The sequence below is a fragment of the Leptodactylus fuscus genome, chromosome 11 (assembly GCF_031893055.1).
Source record: "Leptodactylus fuscus isolate aLepFus1 chromosome 11, aLepFus1.hap2, whole genome shotgun sequence".
NCBI lineage: Eukaryota > Metazoa > Chordata > Amphibia > Anura > Leptodactylidae > Leptodactylus > Leptodactylus fuscus.
In genome coordinates this window covers 49,810,465-49,830,766 of record NC_134275.1, presented here as the reverse complement: position 1 = coordinate 49,830,766, position 20,302 = coordinate 49,810,465, and the positions used below count along the sequence as shown (strand labels likewise).

General features: G+C 45.4%; 1 protein-coding gene across 3 annotated transcripts in view; it reads right to left on the bottom strand.

The window, feature by feature from the left end:
* SIPA1L3 (signal induced proliferation associated 1 like 3) overlaps positions 1–20,302 on the bottom strand; it is an 87,617-nt gene that overhangs the window by 11,863 nt on the left and 55,452 nt on the right. For 2 of the 3 annotated variants that reach the window (XM_075260102.1, XM_075260103.1), the window contains exons 6-14: positions 19,199–19,387; positions 18,376–18,550; positions 18,118–18,221; positions 16,664–16,821; positions 16,006–16,582; positions 12,670–12,944; positions 9,722–9,967; positions 5,303–5,449; positions 4,561–4,658 (exon numbers count right to left, since the gene is read on the bottom strand). In XM_075260102.1, the coding sequence (XP_075116203.1) occupies positions 4,561–4,658; positions 5,303–5,449; positions 9,722–9,967; positions 12,670–12,944; positions 16,006–16,582; positions 16,664–16,821; positions 18,118–18,221; positions 18,376–18,550; positions 19,199–19,387 (1,969 nt within the window). The remainder of the gene's footprint in view (positions 1–4,560; positions 4,659–5,302; positions 5,450–9,721; positions 9,968–12,669; positions 12,945–16,005; positions 16,583–16,663; positions 16,822–18,117; positions 18,222–18,375; positions 18,551–19,198; positions 19,388–20,302) is intronic. The other variant, XM_075260104.1, reaches the window with a different exon arrangement.

The following is a 20,302-nucleotide window of genomic DNA, read 5'->3' as shown; positions in this document are numbered from 1 at the left end:
CCGCCAGGACATTAATAATGGGTCAGGGCCGGGTCTTCCAGCAGGACAATGACCCAAAACATACAGCCAAGGCATCAAAGGAGCGGCCCAAAGAGAAGCCCATTAAGGTCATGGAGTGGCCGAGCCAGTGTCCAGACCTTAATCCCATAGACAACTTATGGAGGAGCTGAAGCTCCGAGTGGCCGAGCGACAGCCCAAAATCTTACTGATATACAGATGATCTGCAGAGAGGAGCCGACCGAGATCCTCCTGACATGTCTGACATGTGCGCAAACCTCATCATCACCTCCAAAAACCTCTGACTGCTGTGTGGCCAACAAGGGATTAACCATCAAGTATTACAGCTTGTCTGCCACAGGGGTCACATACTTATTTCTCTCTGCAGAATGCAAATACATTACAGACTGTTAATGTCTGTGTCAGGGGGCGAACTTACAGAATCAGCAAGGGGTCACATACTTACTTCATTACTGTATATATACTCCCATACACACTACGTACATATATACTCCCAAACACACTATGCACATATACACTCCCATACAAACTACGCACATATATACTCCAATACACACTACGCACATATATACTCCCAAACACACTATGCACATATACACTCCCATACACACTATGCACATATATACTCCCATACACACTACGCACATATATACTCCCATACATACTACGCACATATATACTCCAACACAGACTACGCACATATATACTCCCAAACACACTATGCACATATATACTCCCATACACACTACGCACATATGTACTCCCAAACACACTACGCACATATATACTCCCATACACACTACGCACATATACACTCCCATACACACTACGCACATATACACTCCCATACACACTACGCACATATACACTCCCATACACACTACGCACATATACACTCCCATACACACTACGCACATATACACTCCCATACACACTACGCACATATATATGTAGGTATATACTCCCATACACACTAAGCACATGTACATGTATGTACAGTCACGGCCAAAAGTTTTGAGAATGACACAAATATATTTTCACATGATCTGCTGCCCTCTGGTTTTTATGTGTGTTTGTCAGATGTTTTTATCACATACAGAAATAGAATTGCAATCATATTATGAGTAATAAAAGCTTATATTGACAGTTAGAATGAGTTACTGCAGCAAGTCAATATTTGCAGTGTTGACCCTTCTTTTCAGGACCTCTGCAATTCTCCCTGGCATGCTCTCAATCAACTTCTGGACCAAATCCTGACTGATAGCAGTCCATTCTTGCACAATCAATGCTTGCATTTTGTCAGAATTTGTAGGTTTTTGTTTGTCCACCCGTCTCTTGATGATTGACCACAAGTTCTCAATGGGATTAAGATCTGGGGAGTTTCCAGGCCATGGACCCAAAATCTCTATGTTTTGTTCCCTGAGCCATTTAGTTATCCCTTTGCTTTATGGCAAGGTGCTCCATAATGCTGGAAAAGGCATTGTTGATCGCCAAACTGCTCTTGGACGGTTGGGAGAAGTTGATCTTGGAGGACATTCTGGAACCATTCTTTATTCTTGGCTGTGTTTTTAGGCAAGACTGTGAGAGAGCCGATTCCCTTGGCTGAGAAGCAACCCCACACATGAATGGTTTCAGGATGCTTTACAGTTGGCATGAGACAAGACTGGTGGTAGCGCTCACCTCATCTTCTCCGAATAAGCTGTTTTCCAGATGTCCCAAACAATCCAAAAGGGGATTCATCAGAGAAAATGACTTTACCCCAGTCCTCAGCAGTCCACTCCCTGTACCTTTTGAAGAATATGAGTCTGTCCCTGATGTTTTTTCTGGAGAGAAGTGGCTTCTTTGCTGCCCTCCTTGAGACCAGGCCTTGCTCCAAGAGTCTCCGCCTCACAGTGCGTGCAGATGCACTCACACCTGCCTGCTGCCATTCCTGAGCAAGCTCTGCACTGCTGGTAGCCCGATCCCGCAGCTTAAACACTTTTACGAGACGGTCCTGCCGCTTGCTGGTCTTTCTTGGGCACCCTGGAGCCTTTTTGCCAACAATGGAAACTCTCTCCTTGAAGTTCTTGATGATGCGATAGATTGTTGACTGAGGTGCTTGCGATACTCTTCCCTGTTAGGCCATTTTTGTGCAGTGCAATGATGACTGCACGTGTTTCTTTAGAGATAACCATGGTTAACAGAAGAGAAACAATGATGCCAAACACCAGCCTCCTTTTAAAGTGTCCAGTGGTGTCATTCTTACTTAATCATGACAGATTGATCTCCAGCCCTGTCCTCATCAACACCCACACCTGTGTTAATGGAGCAATCACTGAAACGATGTTAGCTGGCCCTTTTAAGGCAGGGCTGCAATGATGTTGAAATGTGTTTTGGGGGATAAAGTTCATTTTCTAGGCAAATATTGACTTTGCAAGTAATTGCTGTTAAGCTGATCACTCTTTATAACATTCTGGAGTATATGCAAATTGCCATTAGAAAAACTGAAGCAGTAGACTTTGTAAAAATTTATATTTGTATCATTCTCAAATCTTTTGGCCATGACTGTATATACTCCCATACACACTACGCACATATATACTCCCATACATATGCCTTGTAGCTCAATAACTCAGTATTACACTCACAATGTAATACCTAGAGCCCTCCACATGGCGGCTGCTGATAAGCCTGTCCAGGCACCGGCCTCACCCCTGCCCGTGTCCTTCCACCTTCATACATAACCCCTTTCACTTTTCTGCGGTTTCTGGTAAGAAGATCAGTAACTCAAATGATCCTACAAGATCTCAGCACTTACTTCTGTCATCCGGCATCACGTTCCTCCCTTACCGAACTGCTCGCCCCTCCCCTCTATGACATGTACTACAAGAAGCAGCTGGACATTACACAAACCCATCACATGCTCCAGAGAAGACAACTCACATGATCGGCCATGACATAAATTATACAGATAATCCTATATACTGCACTTCACTAAGGGGTCACTAGATGGCGCCGCAAACACAGAATCCTGCAATTAGCCGCTAATATCTCTGATTGTGAGGATGGAGGAAGTGGCCATATAGAGCGGCGGGGACCGGCCATATAGAGGACAATACCAGGGGGGATCGGCCATATAGAGGACAATACCAGGGGGGACCGGCCATATAGAGGACAATACCAGGGGGGACCGGCCATATAGAGGACAATACCAGGGGGGACCGGCCATATAGAGGACAATACCAGAGGGGACCGGCCATATAGAGGACAATACCAGGGGGGACCGGCCATATAGAGGACAATACCAGGGGGGACCGGCCATATTGAGGACAATACCAGGGGGGACCGGCCATATAGAGGACAATACCAGGGGGGACCGGCCATATAGAGGACAATACCAGGGGGGACCGGCCATATAGAGGACAATACCAGGGGGGACCGGCCATATAGAGGACAATACCAGGGGGGACCGGCCATATAGAGGACCATACCAGAGGGGACCGGCCATATAGAGGACAATACCAGGGGGGACCAGCCATATAGAGGACAATACCAGGGGGGACCGGCCATATAGAGGACAATACCAGGGGGGACCGGCCATATAGAGGACAATACCAGGGGGGACCGGCCATATAGAGGACAATACCAGAGGGGACCGGCCATATAGAGGACAATACCAGAGGGGACCGGCCATATAGAGGACAATACCAGGGGGGACCGGCCATATAGAGGACAATACCAGAGGGGACCGGCCATATAGAGGACAATACCAGGGGGGACCGGCCATATAGAGGACAATACCAGGGGGGACCGGCCATATAGAGGCCAATACCAGGGGGGACCGGCCATATAGAGGACAATACCAGGGGGGACCGGCCATATAGAGGACAATACCAGGGGGGACCGGCCATATAGAGGACAATACCAGGGGGGACCGGCCATATAGAGGACAATACCAGGGGGGACCGGCCATATAGAGGACAATACCAGGGGGGACCGGCCATATAGAAGACAATACCAGGGGGGACCGGCCATATAGAGGACAATACCAGGGGGGACCGGCCATATAGAGGACAATACCAGGGGGGACCGGCCATATAGAGGACAATACCAGGGGGGACCGGCCATATAGAGGCCAATTCCAGGGGGGACCGGCCATATAGAGGACAATTCCAGGGGGGACCGGCCATATAGAGGACAATACCAGGTGGGACCGGCCATATATAGGACAATACCAGGGAGGACCGGTCATACAGAGGACAATACCAGGGGGGAACCGGCCATATAGAGGACAATACCAGGGGGGACCGGCCATATAGAGGACAATACCAGGTGGGACCGGCCATATATAGGACAATACCAGGGAGGACCGGCCATATATAGGACAATACCAGGGGGGACCGGCAATATAGAGGACAATACCAGGGGGGACCGGCCATATGGAGGACAATACCAGGGGGGACCGGCCATCAGAAGACTTTGCTTTAAGAACCTCAAAATTATAAGTCATCCTAAGACGTCACACAAGGTATAAGTCAAACTTGGGTCCGATATGCCTCTCACCTGGTTTATGTCTTTCTTGTGTCATCTCCTGACCAGACAACCCATCCTGTGCACTGTAAGTATCTGCCTGTAGAACGGTGCGCTGGGGTGTGCCGAACCTGCAATATACAGAGGACAACCCTGGTGAATATTCTCTCACGGCTCTGGCGCTGTGCACATTGTGATGTATACATATTGCAGCTCCCTTGTCTGACATTATATTCCACATCACTATACTACCTTATCAGAGGGCAGGACAATATAATATATGGGGTGAGCGTATAATATAATATATGGGGTGAGCGTATAATATAATATATGGGGTGAGCGTATAATATAATATATGGGGTGAACGTATAATATAATATATGGGGTGAGCGTATAATATAATACAGTATAATGTACGGTAAGTGACTGAGCATGTGCGTCCACCAGTGCTCGGCTCCTGAGGTGGACATGACACTGCCACACACCAGGCCGGGCCGTATTATACAAGTAAATGACAAATTCTGCTCTGGATCTTTTCACCACAGTATGGAAATGGCAAACCCATTTTTGTCGGATCACCGGCGACATCTCTATAAAAAAAAAAAAAAAAAAAAAAAAACCCTGATAATTCCCCAAAGAAAACAGAGAACCTGCACCAGACTAAGGTCACTAAGACGTCGGCACTCGTATATGAAGTATATATACTGATCCAACACCTGCCAACCTGCAGAGCCACAAACAACACATCCATGACAGATTGAGGTCACGTTCTTACCTGTCCGGGGAGGGCTTATAGCGGCCATATCCGGCCCCCGTAGAGGTGGGTGTAGAGAAGCTCCCAGAGGGGTGTCTGTAAGGCTGCGTTTTGTCCATTGCTGTTGGCGATGTGGCGACATACGGCGTCTCCGGGTAACTCACCGGCCTATATACATGAAGTTACACTGTATGAGAAATTGCCAACACAGGTGAAAGTGCTCGCGGGCCCTCAGGGCATCTCCTCCCCGGCCACACCTGCCGCAGTCGAATCCTTGGCGCACGTTGTGCCAGTTTATCAAGTCATCAAGTCATTAATATCTCCCTATATATTGTGATGTGATGAGAGAGCGAAACACCAAGCGGGGGCCACGGGCAAAACCTGAAAGCTAAAGAGGGATCTAATGTATCTGGGAACACTTCCACGTATCCGGAACGTGACCCCAACCAACGGACATATATAACTGATAACGGGCCAAGTCTCAGGTGTGAACAACGCACTGCAGAGCTCACTTACAAGAGCATCTATAATGTCCGGAAATCAGACTGTATATAGTGTCCTATCTACAGGTTATAGAGGAGCAGACTGTATATAGTGTCCTATCTACAGGTTATAGAGGAGCAGATTGTATATAGTGTCCTATCTACAGGTTATAGAGGAGCAGATTGTATATAGTGTCCTATCTACAGGTTATAGAGGAGCAGATTGTATATAGTGTCCTATCTACAGGTTATAGAGGAGCAGATTGTATATAGTGTCCTATCTACAGGTTATAGAGCAGATTGTATATAGTGTCCTATCTACAGGTTATAGAGCAGATTGTATATAGTGTCCTATCTACAGGTTATAGAACAGATTGTATATAGTGTCCTATCTACGGGTTATAGAGGAGCAGATTGTATATAGTGTCCTATCTACAGGTTATAGAGGAGCAGATTGTATATAGTGTCCTATCTACAGGTTATAGAGCAGACTGTATATAGTGTCCTATCTACAGGTTATAGAGGAGAAGATTGTATATAGTGTCCTATATACATGTTATAGAGGAGCAGTTTGTATATAGTGTCCTATCTACAGGTTATAGAGGAGCAGATTGTATATAGTGTCCTATCTACAGGTTATAGAGGAGCAGATTGTATATAGTGTCCTATCTACAGGTTATAGAGCAGATTGTATATAGTGTCCTATCTACAGGTTATAGAGGCGCAGATTGTATATAGTGTCCTATCTACAGGTTATAGAGGCGCAGATTGTATATAGTGTCCCATCTACAGGTTATAGAGGAGCAGATTGTATATAGTGTCCTATCTACAGGTTATAGAGGAGCAGATTGTATATAGTGTCCTATCTACAGGTTATAGAGGAGCAGATTGTATATAGTGTCCTATCTACAGGTTATAGAGGAGCAGATTGTATATAGTGTCCTATCTACAGGTTATAGAGGAGCAGATTGTATATAGTGTCCTATCTACAGGTTATAGAGGAAGAGATTGTATATAGTGTCCTATCTATAGGTTATAGAGGAGCAGATTGTATATAGTGTCCTATCTACAGGATATAGAGGATCAGATTGTATATAGTGTCCTATCTACAGGTTATAGAGGAGCAGATTGTATATAGTGTCCTATCTACAGGTTATAGAGGAGCAGATTGTATATAGTGTCCTATCTACAGGTTATAGAGGAGCAGATTGTATATAGTGTCCTATCTACATGTTATAGAGGAGCAGTTTGTATATAGTGTCCTATCTACATGTTATAGAGGAGCAGTTTGTATATAGTGTCCTATCTACAGGTTATAGAGGAGCAGATTGTATATAGTGTCCTATCTACAGGTTATAGAGGAGCATATTGTATATAGTGTCCTATCTACAGGTTATAGAGGAGCAGATTGTATATAGTGTCCTATCTACAGGTTATAGAGGAGCAGATTGTATATAGTGTCCTATCTACAGGTTATAGAGGAGCAGATTGTATATAGTGTCCTATCTACATGTTATAGAGGAGCAGTTTGTATATAGTGTCCTATCTACATGTTATAGAGGAGCAGTTTGTATATAGTGTCCTATCTACAGGTTATAGAGGAGCAGATTGTATATAGTGTCCTATCTACAGGTTATAGAGGAGCAGATTGTATATAGTGTCCTATCTACAGGTTATAGAGGAGCAGATTGTATATAGTGTCCTATCTACAGGTTATAGAGCAGATTGTATATAGTGTCCTATCTACAGGTTATAGAGGAGCAGATTGTATATAGTGTCCTATCTACAGGTTATAGAGGAGCAGATTGTATATAGTGTCCTATCTACAGGTTATAGAGCAGACTGTATATAGTGTCCTATCTACAGGTTATAAAGGAGCAGATTGTATATAGTGTCCTATCTACAGGTTATAGAGCAGATTATATATAGTGTTCTATCTACAGGTTATAAAGGAACAGGTTGTATATAGTGTACCATCTACAGGTTATAGAGGAGCAGATTGTATATAGTGTCCTATCTACAGGTTATAGAGCAGATTGTATATAGTGTCCTATCTACAGGTTAAAGAGGAGCAGATTGTATATAGTGTCCTATCTACAGGTTATAGAGCAGATTGTATATAGTGTCCTATCTACAGGTTAAAGAGGAGCAGATTGCATATAGTGTCCTATCTACAGGTTATAGAGCAGACTGTATATAGTGTCCTATCTACAGGTTATAGAGCAGAATATATACAGTATAGTGTCCTATCTACAGGTTATAGAGCAGATTGTATATAGTGTCCTATCTACAGGTTATAGAGCAGACTGTATATAGTGTCCTATCTACAGGTTATAGAGGAGCAGATTGTATATAGTGTCCTATCTACAGGTTATAAAGGAGCAGATTGTATATAGTGTCCTATCTACAGGTTATAGAGCAGATTATATATAGTGTTCTATCTACAGGTTATAAAGGAGCAGATTGTATATAGTGTCCTATCTACAGGTTATAGAGGAGCAGATTGTATATAGTGTCCTATCTACAGGTTATAGAGCAGATTGTATATAGTGTCCTATCTACAGGTTATAGAGGAGCAGATTGTATATAGTGTCCTATCTACAGGTTATAGAGCAGACTGTATATAGTGTCCTATCTACAGGTTATAAAGGAGCAGATTGTATATAGTGTCCTATCTACAGGTTATAGAGCAGATTATATATAGTGTTCTATCTACAGGTTATAAAGGAACAGGTTGTATATAGTGTACCATCTACAGGTTATAGAGGAGCAGATTGTATATAGTGTCCTATCTACAGGTTATAGAGCAGATTGTATATAGTGTCCTATCTACAGGTTAAAGAGGAGCAGATTGTATATAGTGTCCTATCTACAGGTTATAGAGCAGATTGTATATAGTGTCCTATCTACAGGTTAAAGAGGAGCAGATTGCATATAGTGTCCTATCTACAGGTTATAGAGCAGACTGTATATAGTGTCCTATCTACAGGTTATAGAGCAGAATATATACAGTATAGTGTCCTATCTACAGGTTATAGAGCAGATTGTATATAGTGTCCTATCTACAGGTTATAGAGCAGACTGTATATAGTGTCCTATCTACAGGTTATAGAGGAGCAGATTGTATATAGTGTCCTATCTACAGGTTATAAAGGAGCAGATTGTATATAGTGTCCTATCTACAGGTTATAGAGCAGATTATATATAGTGTTCTATCTACAGGTTATAAAGGAGCAGATTGTATATAGTGTCCTATCTACAGGTTAAAGAGGAGCAGATTGTATATAGTGTCCTATCTACAGGTTAAAGAGGAGCAGATTGTATATAGTGTCCTATCTACAGGTTATAGAGCAGATTGTATATAGTGTCCTATCTACAGGTTAAAGAGGAGCAGATTGTATATAGTGTCCTATCTACAGGTTATAGAGCAGATTGTATATAGTGTCCTATCTACAGGTTATAGAGGAGCAGATTGTATATAGTGTCCTATCTACAGGTTATAGAGGAGCAGATTGTATATAGTGTCCTATCTACAGGTTATAGAGGAGCAGATTGTATATAGTGTCCTATCTACAGGCTATAGAGCAGATTGTATATAGTGTCCTATCTTCTCCTGCTCTATAACCTGCCACTTGCAGATCATGGTAATATATGGGGACAATAAAGCACATGACAAAAACACAAATATGGAAAAAAACCTAATAATTTTATGATTTTGGTCGTAGACTGACTAAGCCACAAGAAGTTAAACCTAAACATTAGTCCCAGAGGTTATATAAGTGTATAGGGGTCTGCCAGGGGAATGGCATTGGGTGAGTGGCTGCTCCATTACTAAGGACAGATCCTATAACCGGATAATATTCTCTTACACTTGTTCATGTGTTTCAACGCTTGCAGACACAAAGCCCAGCCCTGCACATTGCAATTCTGTGTTCAGCCACAAGGGGCTTAGACTCACCTCCTGCTGTTGTGGAGCGGCTGGGGGTCTCGGACTGGCACGGCTGGGGCCTGCTTGGCCGGCCGGTTTAGTGAGTGTGCATAGCTTGGGGTAACCCACTTCTGAGAAGGGCTGGCGCCATGATGGGTGGCAGAACCGCTCCACTGCCAGGCTGTGTTGCTGCGGTATGGTGGCCGGGCACTGGAGGTGGCATTGTCTGCGTCCTTGTGGTCCATAGAACAGAGTTCGTAGGACTCCGACCATCCTCTATGGAGAGAAACACAAAGAATGCTAAATGCAGAGAGGTCTTTACACATGTACAGGCAGAATGGAAGCACAACCCCCACGGCGGGCGCGAGAACGTTACAGGGACTGCTCTGCAGCGATCTGTGTGTTAGGACATGTTCTGGGAGACCAGAAACGGGTGCGGTTACTCACCAGACCTGGAATTATTACTTGTGCTAAAAACAAGGCTCCTACTAGTCAAAGAGCTGACAATCTAACACGATAAGAGACATCCTACATAATAACAAGGAGCGGCTCTGGAATATCCAGGTGCAATGACTATCTATCTATCTATCTATCTATCTATCTATCTATCTATCTATCTATCTATCTATGTGATAGAGATATATATAGACATAATATAATAGAAAGACACATATTAGATATGTAGATAGATGGATAAGATATAGCGCCCCCTCCATACAGATCCTATACAGATTGGTCATCTCTCACATCTATAATTCACCATAGTACACACAGGAACCCCGACCGAGAGACCAGTAACAGATGGTAAAATGCTCTGGATTCTCAGATTACCATAAAGACAAAGATCCTCCATATCCACCCTCATTACAACCCTCCATATCCATCCTCCTTATCCACCCTCCATATCCATTGTCCATATACAATCATCCATATCCACCCTCCATATATGATCCTCCATATACGACCCGCCATATCCACCCTCATTATGACCCTCCATATCCATTCTCCTTATCCATCGTCCATATACAATCTCCATATCCACCCTCCATATACGACCCGCCATATCCACCCTCATTATGACCCCTCCATATACAACCCGCCATATATACAGCCTAGAGTAACCCACTAATATAATAAATAAATGACTGTATCTCTGGTTTGGTGTTTAGCAGATCTGGAGTATATTCGTACATGGTTAGATCTGAACTTGTAAGAGTCTTCAGTAGCTCAAGTGCCCGAAATTTTGAATTAAAGGGATTTTACAGGACCTTTAGAAGTTTCTATAGGAGTCTTCAATGTCTGCAAAAATCCTAAAGAGAGAAGTCTAAAGAGAATCCCTAATGCTCCTGACCACAGATAAGGGATAACCCCGGAGGTATCAATATATAGTCGGAGCTCCCCCTAGTGGCTGCTGCTTGACTGTGAATGTTATATATTGTATGACTGTTTGCAGGGCGGCCATACAATACCTGCTCCACATATATATAATATACATGTGTATAGAACCTGCTCCATATACTGTATATAATATACATGTCTATAGAACCTGCTCCATATATATAATATACAAGTGTATAGAACCTGCTCCATATATATATAATATACATGTCTATAGAACCTGCTCCATATCCTACAAAGGGACTACACCGTAGCCACCTACCTGGAGAGAATACCCCACCCCAAACACAGACAGACCCTGAGCCGGTACAGACTGAGCGCCCACAACCTGGAGATGGAGACGGGGCGACACAGGCAGACGTACAAGCCACGGGAGAACAGACTGTGCCAACACTGTGACCAGGGGGCCCTAGAAGACGAGACCCACTTCCTGCTACACTGCACCAAATACTCAGCTGTGAGGGCCGTCTACTTCCAAAGACTCTCTGCCCACATCCCAGACTTCACATCCACAGACGAGAAGAGGAAACTCTACATCCTACTGGGAGAAGAAGAGGCCACTGTGGAGATCACTGCCCAATACGTGTCCAGCTGTCACCAAACAAGAGGAAGATGAGACTCCACGGACTGTTATACCCGGAACCACCCACCCCACCTCCCCATATAGCGGTCACCAACTAAGAGGAAGATGAGACTCTACCGAATGTTATACCCCAACCCCCCCCCATACCCACCACTCACCCACCCGAATCCAACTCCCCCCCACCACCACCACTTTAATAGCTTTGGCAATGCCAAATATCTATTCGGACGTGCCAATAAAGCTTGTTTGATTTGATTTGACTTACATGTATAGAACCTGCTCCAAATATATAATATACAAGTGTAGAGAACCTGCTCCGTATATATAATATACATGTATAGGTATAAAATATACAAGTGTATAGGACCTGCTCTATATATATATAATATACAAGTGTATATTACCTGCTCCATATATATATATATATATATATATATATATATATATATATATATATATTATAAAAGTGTATAGAACCTGCTCCATATATATAATATACAAGTGTATAGGACCTGCTCCATATATATAATATACAAGTGTATAGGACCTGCTCTATATATATATATATATAATAAGTGTATAGGACCTGCTCCATATATATAAATATACAAGTGTATAGGACCTGCTCCATATATATAACATATAAGTGTATAGAACCTGCTCCATATATATATAATATAAAAGTGTATAGAACCTGCTCCATATATATAATATACAAGTGTATAGGACCTGCTCCATATATATAATATACAAGTGTATAGGACCTGCTCTATATATATAATAAAGTGTATAGGACCTGCTCCATATATATAATGTACAAGTGTATAGGACCTGCTCCATATATATAATATACAAGTGTATAGGACCTGCTCCATATATATAATATACACGTATATAGAACCTGCTCCATATATATAATATACAAGTGTATAGGACCTGTTCCATATATATAATATGCATGTGTATAGGACCTGCTTCATATATATAAGTCTCTTACCTTCGGGGGACTCCGTCCTCATGCGGGGGTATGATCACCACCTTCACCGTGACCGATGTGCGCAGGAGGTCAATCATCTGGTCGTGGGTCAGGGTCACCACGGCTACCTTACATATTTCTACAAGGCGACTGCCCTGCCGCAGACCGGCCTGCCATGCAAATCCATAGTCCTCCACTTCAGCGACCGTGCCGTCATACTTCACATGGAAACCAAGCTGGCCCAGTCCGTTCCGGCGTAAGGTCATATCTACCGTCTCGCATCCTGTGGTCATAATCTGATGCGGAGATACAAGGCGTTACTCTCCTGCCCAAACTATACACCATATACAGAGGCAGACACAAGCAGCTGACGTGTGCGACATAACCCAAGATACTATCCTATACACTAAAATACATTCTCATACTCCAGAGCTGCGATCATAATTCTGCGTTGTTCACCGCACATATCTTCCATTTCTTGCTGCCTAAATGTCACAGATATCTCTTGTGATTTATATTCAGGCAAGTCTCATGTCAAAAAATATCCGATACAGACCATGCTAAATGGTGAACCAGCAGAATTGTGAATACAGCTCTGGAGCATACATTCTGTCATTCAGTATCAATGCAATATAAAGAGAGCAATGTATGTATAAACTGCTTATGTAGCATATAGTGACCGTCCCTATATCTAAGACAAGAGATCAGAGGCTGCAGATAGTAACCCTACAAGGATACAAAACTCATCCAGCTTTATTTGTCTTCATTATTTTACAGAGTGACATTATAGAACATAAAATATGCTAGAAAAGTCGCAAAAATAAAATTCTGCATCAAAAAGTCATCGCGCACAAAGGGACACGAGAATATCATAAGTATATGACGTGTTTACAGGACGCCGCACGAAGAACACACCTATGTAAGGCCACATGTACATGACCGTGTTATTAACAGAGAGTACATGGACCTATTACATACTAAGACCCCATACACACTACCGTGTGCTAGCTGTGTTATTAACAGAGAGTACACGGCCCTATTACATACTAAGACCCCATACACATTACCGCGTACTAACAGGGGCCCAGGATGCAAACCTCAGGATGGATCCAGGTCCTGTTTTAGGGTCTGCCTTCATTCACTGAAGAGGTCTGCGGGCACAGGCACCACGTGGAAACCATCCATAGATCCGCACATGCGCGGAACGCAGAAGCCAACACGACATACATAGGTACATAGAACAACTGAGAAACTATACAGAACGTGCAAGACTCGTAACGGGAAACGTCTAGAAACACAATAATATATGTAAAAGGATATATAGAGAGTAGGGGGCTCGAGGGTCACCCCAACCCACGTCACAGGACTAAGAAGCATCTGTATTGGAAGAAGGTTGTATACTAAATATAGGAGATGCCCAATAGGTCCGGTCCGTAACCCCTTCAGCACAGATACAGTCTATAATACCACAAACCTCCAGCAGTGGGCGCCGTATCCAGGTGACAATCTCCATAAACCTGACCATGGCGCCTTAGAATGTAGTCAGAACTTATGTGGTGGAATTCACTGCCTTCCCGTCAATGAGAGGTAGAGGCCTCACTAAGCACCCTGCCCAATCTTCAGGGGCCGAGACACCATGATGTTGTGCCCAGTTGTGCAGGTGACTCCATACTTCGACAGTGAAGGGCAGTGACGCTCCAGATGGGACCCTGGGGGTCAGACCCCCCACTAATGATACGCTGACTGCCTCTCTATCAATGTTCGGCAGCACAGACTGTCAGGGCTTGCTGACACATGGAGTTCGCTGAAGCCTGGACACACCCCAATTGTCGTGCAGCACCCACCATAGAGAGAGGGGAGCAATGGCCGACACTGCGTGAGGGTCAGTAAGAGACTGCACTGAGACCACAAAATAGCTCAGCGTCCATCACACCCAACTTTCCTTCCATCAGTCTCCTGAATTTATAACATCTATTCTCTATTTGACATCTGGGCTAGTTCAAGATGAAGAGGACAAAGAAGGATGAAAGGAAACCTGGTGCAAGCACAAATCTGCGGTGTGTGAATATGACAGAGAATGGAGCGAGAAGCAGACAGTGCCGCTCTCTGTGTACTGGTGGAACCAAGTCACTGCAGCTTAGGTCTCATTTAAGAGAACAGGAACCAATCTGCAGTACCTGATCTGACCACTACATAGAGAGTGGCGCTGTCTGCTTCCTGCTCCATTCTCTGTGTATCATCTGCTGAATGATGGAGACCGCCAGAGATGTGACATTAGTGACTAGAGCTGACATGCAGTACCTGATCTGACCACTAGACAGAGAATGGCGCTGTCTGCTTCCTGCTCCATTCTCTGTGTATCACTGGCTGAGATACCCCCACAGATCTGACATTAGTGACTAGAGCTGACCTGCAGTACCTGGTCTGACCACTACACAGAGAGTGGCGCTGTCTGCTTCCTGCTCCATTCTCGTGTGTGAAAAGGACCGTCAGTCGAAATGCTTCTCATCTATCTGTACGTCGTTTATGTCAATAAATATTGTTTTGGATCCAAAAGTGAGCGCTGTTCCACTTAGTCTCCGAAGTCTGCGGCTGTTGTATGTGAACGGACCCTCCATCTCTTATCAGGATTCAGGACCTGCAGCATTGCCCATCCCCCAAAACACAGCAGGAGTGACGCTATTAAGATGGGGGTCGTGGGGGCGCTAGTGAGTAACATCAGAGAGGACCCGCCATCAGTCTGTGCAGCGCAGTTATGGGCAGTGTAGTATCGCAAAAAATGATATTATGGTGCTGGGCTAATAGGATTGACCAAAGAATACACCGTCTAGTTATAAGGCCAGTGTATACAGGCCTCAACAGCAGGTCAGCGGCGGCCCCAGCCAGGATGCCCACCGATCATCTCCATCTAGTGGCTGCACTCAGATACTGCGGCCAGGTCTCAGTTACTGCACTACCACTAAACCAAACTATGCGCCTGATTAGACAATATAGGGGGTGAAGCCTATTACATAACGTCCTGGCAGAGTCCCCTTTTACTGACCACATAGGGTTGGTGCGGAGGATTATAGCACATGTGTGACATATAGGAGGGTGTGTGGTCCTGTATACTCTGCAGCTGCTGTATACAACATGCTTGCCTTGCATTAATATTGCTGTGTTCAATACTAATATATAAGAAATGTCTCTTCCATATTCAGGTTATGGATTTCTTATTGAGGGCCGAACCCCGCCGGGATCCTCGCTGACAGGCAGATTTACCGTCCGCTCTGACTGCATTTACATGATTAACTTGCCAATGGCTCCAATAAAGCTGACGCAGCACTTACACGAGAGCTTTACGGATGACTTACTGACCTTAAGCCTCTGCACAATCTCCCGGATATCTTCTGCGTTCCCATCAATAGCCCGGATTAATATATGATCGCCACGACCATAAAAGATCTTCAGGGACAAGGGCTCGGGGGTCCACCCAATGACATCGGCACAGTAACAGTTAAACACCACCTCCTTGGTGGCCGTCTCGATCAGGACCATGAACTCATTGGAGATGCCAAGTGCACACTCGGTCTCCGCTGCCTGAGAGAAGTCTTGGGCCATCACTCTCCAGCACAAGGCTCCCCAGCTCTGCAGCTCGGCCCCGGTTCGCGCCCGGCTTCTTTCCTTCTTCTTTGAAGTCAGAGAGATCAGGTTGAATTTGCCGGTGGTGTCAATGGGTGTATTGGTCACGTAGTTCTCGGCCAGGTCCTTCAAGTATTCTTGTCTTGTACGAGTCGCCATAGTGTGGAACTTGTCCGACTTGTGAGCCGCATTCTCAGCATTGATCACTTTAGCCAGGAGAAAGTCACGAAACACGTCAGACTTACGAAATGTAACACCATTAGGAATTGGGGGTCCAAAGGGAGGGACATCTTTGGATCTGGTCACTGCCACTCTGTGAGGAAGACACCAACCCACCATTAGTATGAGGAGCCAATAGAAGGGGACACTAAAGCCCACCTGTATATGAGCCCACCTGTAGCAGACACTGTCAGTGCAAGGCTCGTGTGCCCGGACTATGATGAAGACATGCTGGAAGTGCGAGCGAATGTTCTGCGGAGTAAAAGGCAACGCTCCAGGCTCCTGGAAGATGATGGTCACTATATCGTTCCCAATATGTCTCTTCCGAAGAAGCTGAAAAAAAATGCAGAATAGAAGTAACACCACATGGTTACAGCTGGTAAAGATGGATCATTCATCACTTAATCGTCGGGGTGGTCAGACCCTCACTGAGCCGGAGAGTTAAAGGCATTGAGGATGGGGACGGTGAAATAAAAACAACCCCCCTCCCCCCCCCACACTCCCTTGTCCGCAGTGTCTCTCATAGTGATCCGGTTCTGCTGCTCCGGGGTCTTGCTTTGTTGGAAGTCGCAACCGCATCTAACTGCTGAGGTCAATCAGTGGCCAATACAAAGGACACATAACGTCAAAGGTGGAGAATGCAAGTGACATCTTGGTTCCTTTACTTAGGTCGCCAGAAGGGGTCACATGCATGGGGAACTTCTGCCAAAATAAGACACTGAAGCAGCAGGACCGGACCGCGGTGGACAACACCCGAGCACCGGGAGCAGGAGAGTATGGGTTTTATAGGGACAAGCTGTAGGGCTGCACCATTGTCCACAGCGTAGGTGAATAGGGACGACGGCAGTTCTGTGGAGATGATGAAGCTACGGGGGCTTTCACACATGCGCTCGTTCTCCGGTTTGAGTATTTTGCCGTTTTTTTTTAGCCAGACACAAAGTTAGACATGCAGGACTTTGTGTCCGTCTAAAAAAAAAATAAAAAAAATTGGTTTCCCCGCAGACATGCAGAAGGCGCACACAGACAGTCACCTTCACAAACCCATTTAAGTGAATGGTTATAAAACTGACCACCGGGTTTCCTTCCTCTGCCCAGTTTCACCCGCCGGGGCTGAAGACGGAAACCTGATGGAACGCACAAACTGGAGAACGAGCGCAGGTGTGAACCGCCCCTATAATGTCACAGTGAAGAAAATGCAACCCCAGAAATGTGGGCCCTCCATTCTTAGAACCGGTGGGGGGACCCAGAGGTTGCACTGACCTCCCCTGATCATATCCTAGCAATATGCCATCACTTACAAGACAGGAGTAACCCTTTAAGAAAGGATTGCAGCTCCTGCTGAAGACTGTGGCAAGGCCTGATGCACATGGCAGAGATGGGAGCTGCCCTGTATGAGGTCATGGAGGGAGTCTCTGACTACCTGAACGTTGCACAATCTGATAAAGACTATAAATATACATTATCATGTCATAGCATTGTAATCTCTCATCTCCGTACAAGGATTTCACAATCCCACGCTTCCCCGTAGGCCATCACCGATGCACACAATGTGAATCATCCTGCAGAGAGTCCCTGGAACTTGCCACTCTCTATACTGCGGATCGTTTCCCGCTGTGACGTGGTCATTACCTGTTGCCGGTTGTTTGGGGTGTACGGCAGCAGGGTAGACACATGGAACATGATCTCATAGTCCTGGTAGTTGGTATACAGAGAGTGCGTCCCGGTGGAGTCAGCTATGAGAATACAAGAGACCGGTCAGTGCATACATTCACATACAAGACTACTAGAGTCACAGAGACCACCAGGGACATGACGGGCGCCCGCGCAGGTCACATGATGGGTGCAGGTCACATGGCGGGCACCGTGCAGGTCTCAGTTACTACTCACTCTTCGTATCCAACTGAGCCGCGTACTTGCTGAAACCTCTAAGGCAGACTTTCTCCCCAAGTAAAGACAAGAATTCCTCGAAGGCGGCCCCGGAGCTCTCGTTGTTGTACATCTCCTCCTCCGAGCTCTGCCCTGATTTGCAGTACAAGATCCCAACCTTGTGTTTTCTGCAGAGCTGAAGAGAAAACGGTCTTTTAAAATCCCTGCACAACACAAGTTCCGGCTCTTCCTCCTTTCACCACCTACTTTTCCTTCAATTGCTTCTCAACTTGAAACAGAGACATGACCCCTGACCCATCATCACTGTCCTGTGAGACAACTGTCTGCAGCAGGAGCCTCCCCCCGCCATAGGATATATATCTATATACAGTAGTATGAATCAATCTGCTACCGCTGAGCCATAGGATCTGACATCTAACTATCCTGTCTGAACTTGATAATGGCGACAAATAAAAGAAACCCTTCTAAGAAGAACCTGGGTAAGCGCAGATCTCTTCTTGCTCCTTCACATCCTTATGGATAACCTATCCTGAACAGGAATCCTCCTTTAATGTCCCAAAGACTAACCATCCTCCTGTGACCCGACCTCACCAGATTTCTATTCCGTCACTCTCGGGTTACTCGCTGCACCTCGGTGGCCTCATTTACTGAATTCATCCCATTACTGTAATTGGGTCACAGACAGAACTTCAGGCTCACAGAGCCGGAATAAAGATGGAAAATTCCCTCAACCAGGATCACCCTGAAATAACCAAACCCGACCCGACCGCCATCTTGTCCCCCGCCTGTCATGAGGTCCTAGGAGACCATTATCACCCCTCACCCCTTGTTCGTCCAGCTTGAGGAGCTGCTCGGTAACTTTTGAGGAATTCATGGCCAGCCGTAGACAGTGAATATTCAGCTCGGGGATCACGGCCTCGAGGACATCTTTGAGGGGTAGTCCGCGCACCGTGCCGTGCTTTGCGGTGGAGGGCACAGCATCTTCATGGATCATACCCCGAAGGGTTACGAGCTTGCAATGAGAATCAGGAGAGAGATGAATAAATCTGACAGTGAAACAAAACCTCAGGCCATGAGAGGCCGCCTACAGAATAATACAGTATAGTATAGGGTATAGGGATAGGGATAGTACAGTATGGTACAGTGTATAGGGATATTTACTAAGGGCACGCTGCAGATGGCCACGCAGGCTTAGGGTTTGTTCACATCATCTTTTGTGAACACAATGGGTCCCATACACTTATGTTAGACCAGTATGAAATTATATACTACACAGCACAGCCATCCTTGTGCCCCTTGCCACATATGGTCATTCAGGTGAATGGCGCTGTGCATGGCCAGGGCGCAGTATGCAGGGAGAGCTGACTTACTGCCGCAGCCCCCACTATCCTATAGTAATGGTATAGAAGCTGTACTAAGCACTGCAAGGATTTGGGGCTTGTACGGAGGTTATATAATATATACCACAGCAGCGAGTGACTGGGCTCTGCGGAAATGTGAACAGTGCTATACATCGTAGCAGGTTTTATTATCACTCCCCAGCTTTCCCCGAGCAGCTGCTCTCCCTAAATTCTCACAGTGAAGCGTCTTACATTGACTCACCCTATATGGCACCACAGTGGGAATAAGACCAGAGAGAGGCCAACCTTTAGCACTGCAGCTATAGTGAGACTACAACTCCCAGCATGCCTCCTTGCTCTGCTGTTCTTGGGACTCCAATAAAAGCGAATGAGACCTGCTGGGAGTTGTAGTGCCACAGTTTGCTGACTCTGAGGTTACTTTGCTGCGGGTGCTGCGCCTCGTGTGACTCTACCCCTATACCTTAAAGGGATTCTCCAGGGACGGCTTCGACACTCACTTCCTCTGTGACAAACCTCAGGTGACACGGGGTCATGTGATCTGAAGCAGCTACTCCCCTCCCCCTCCT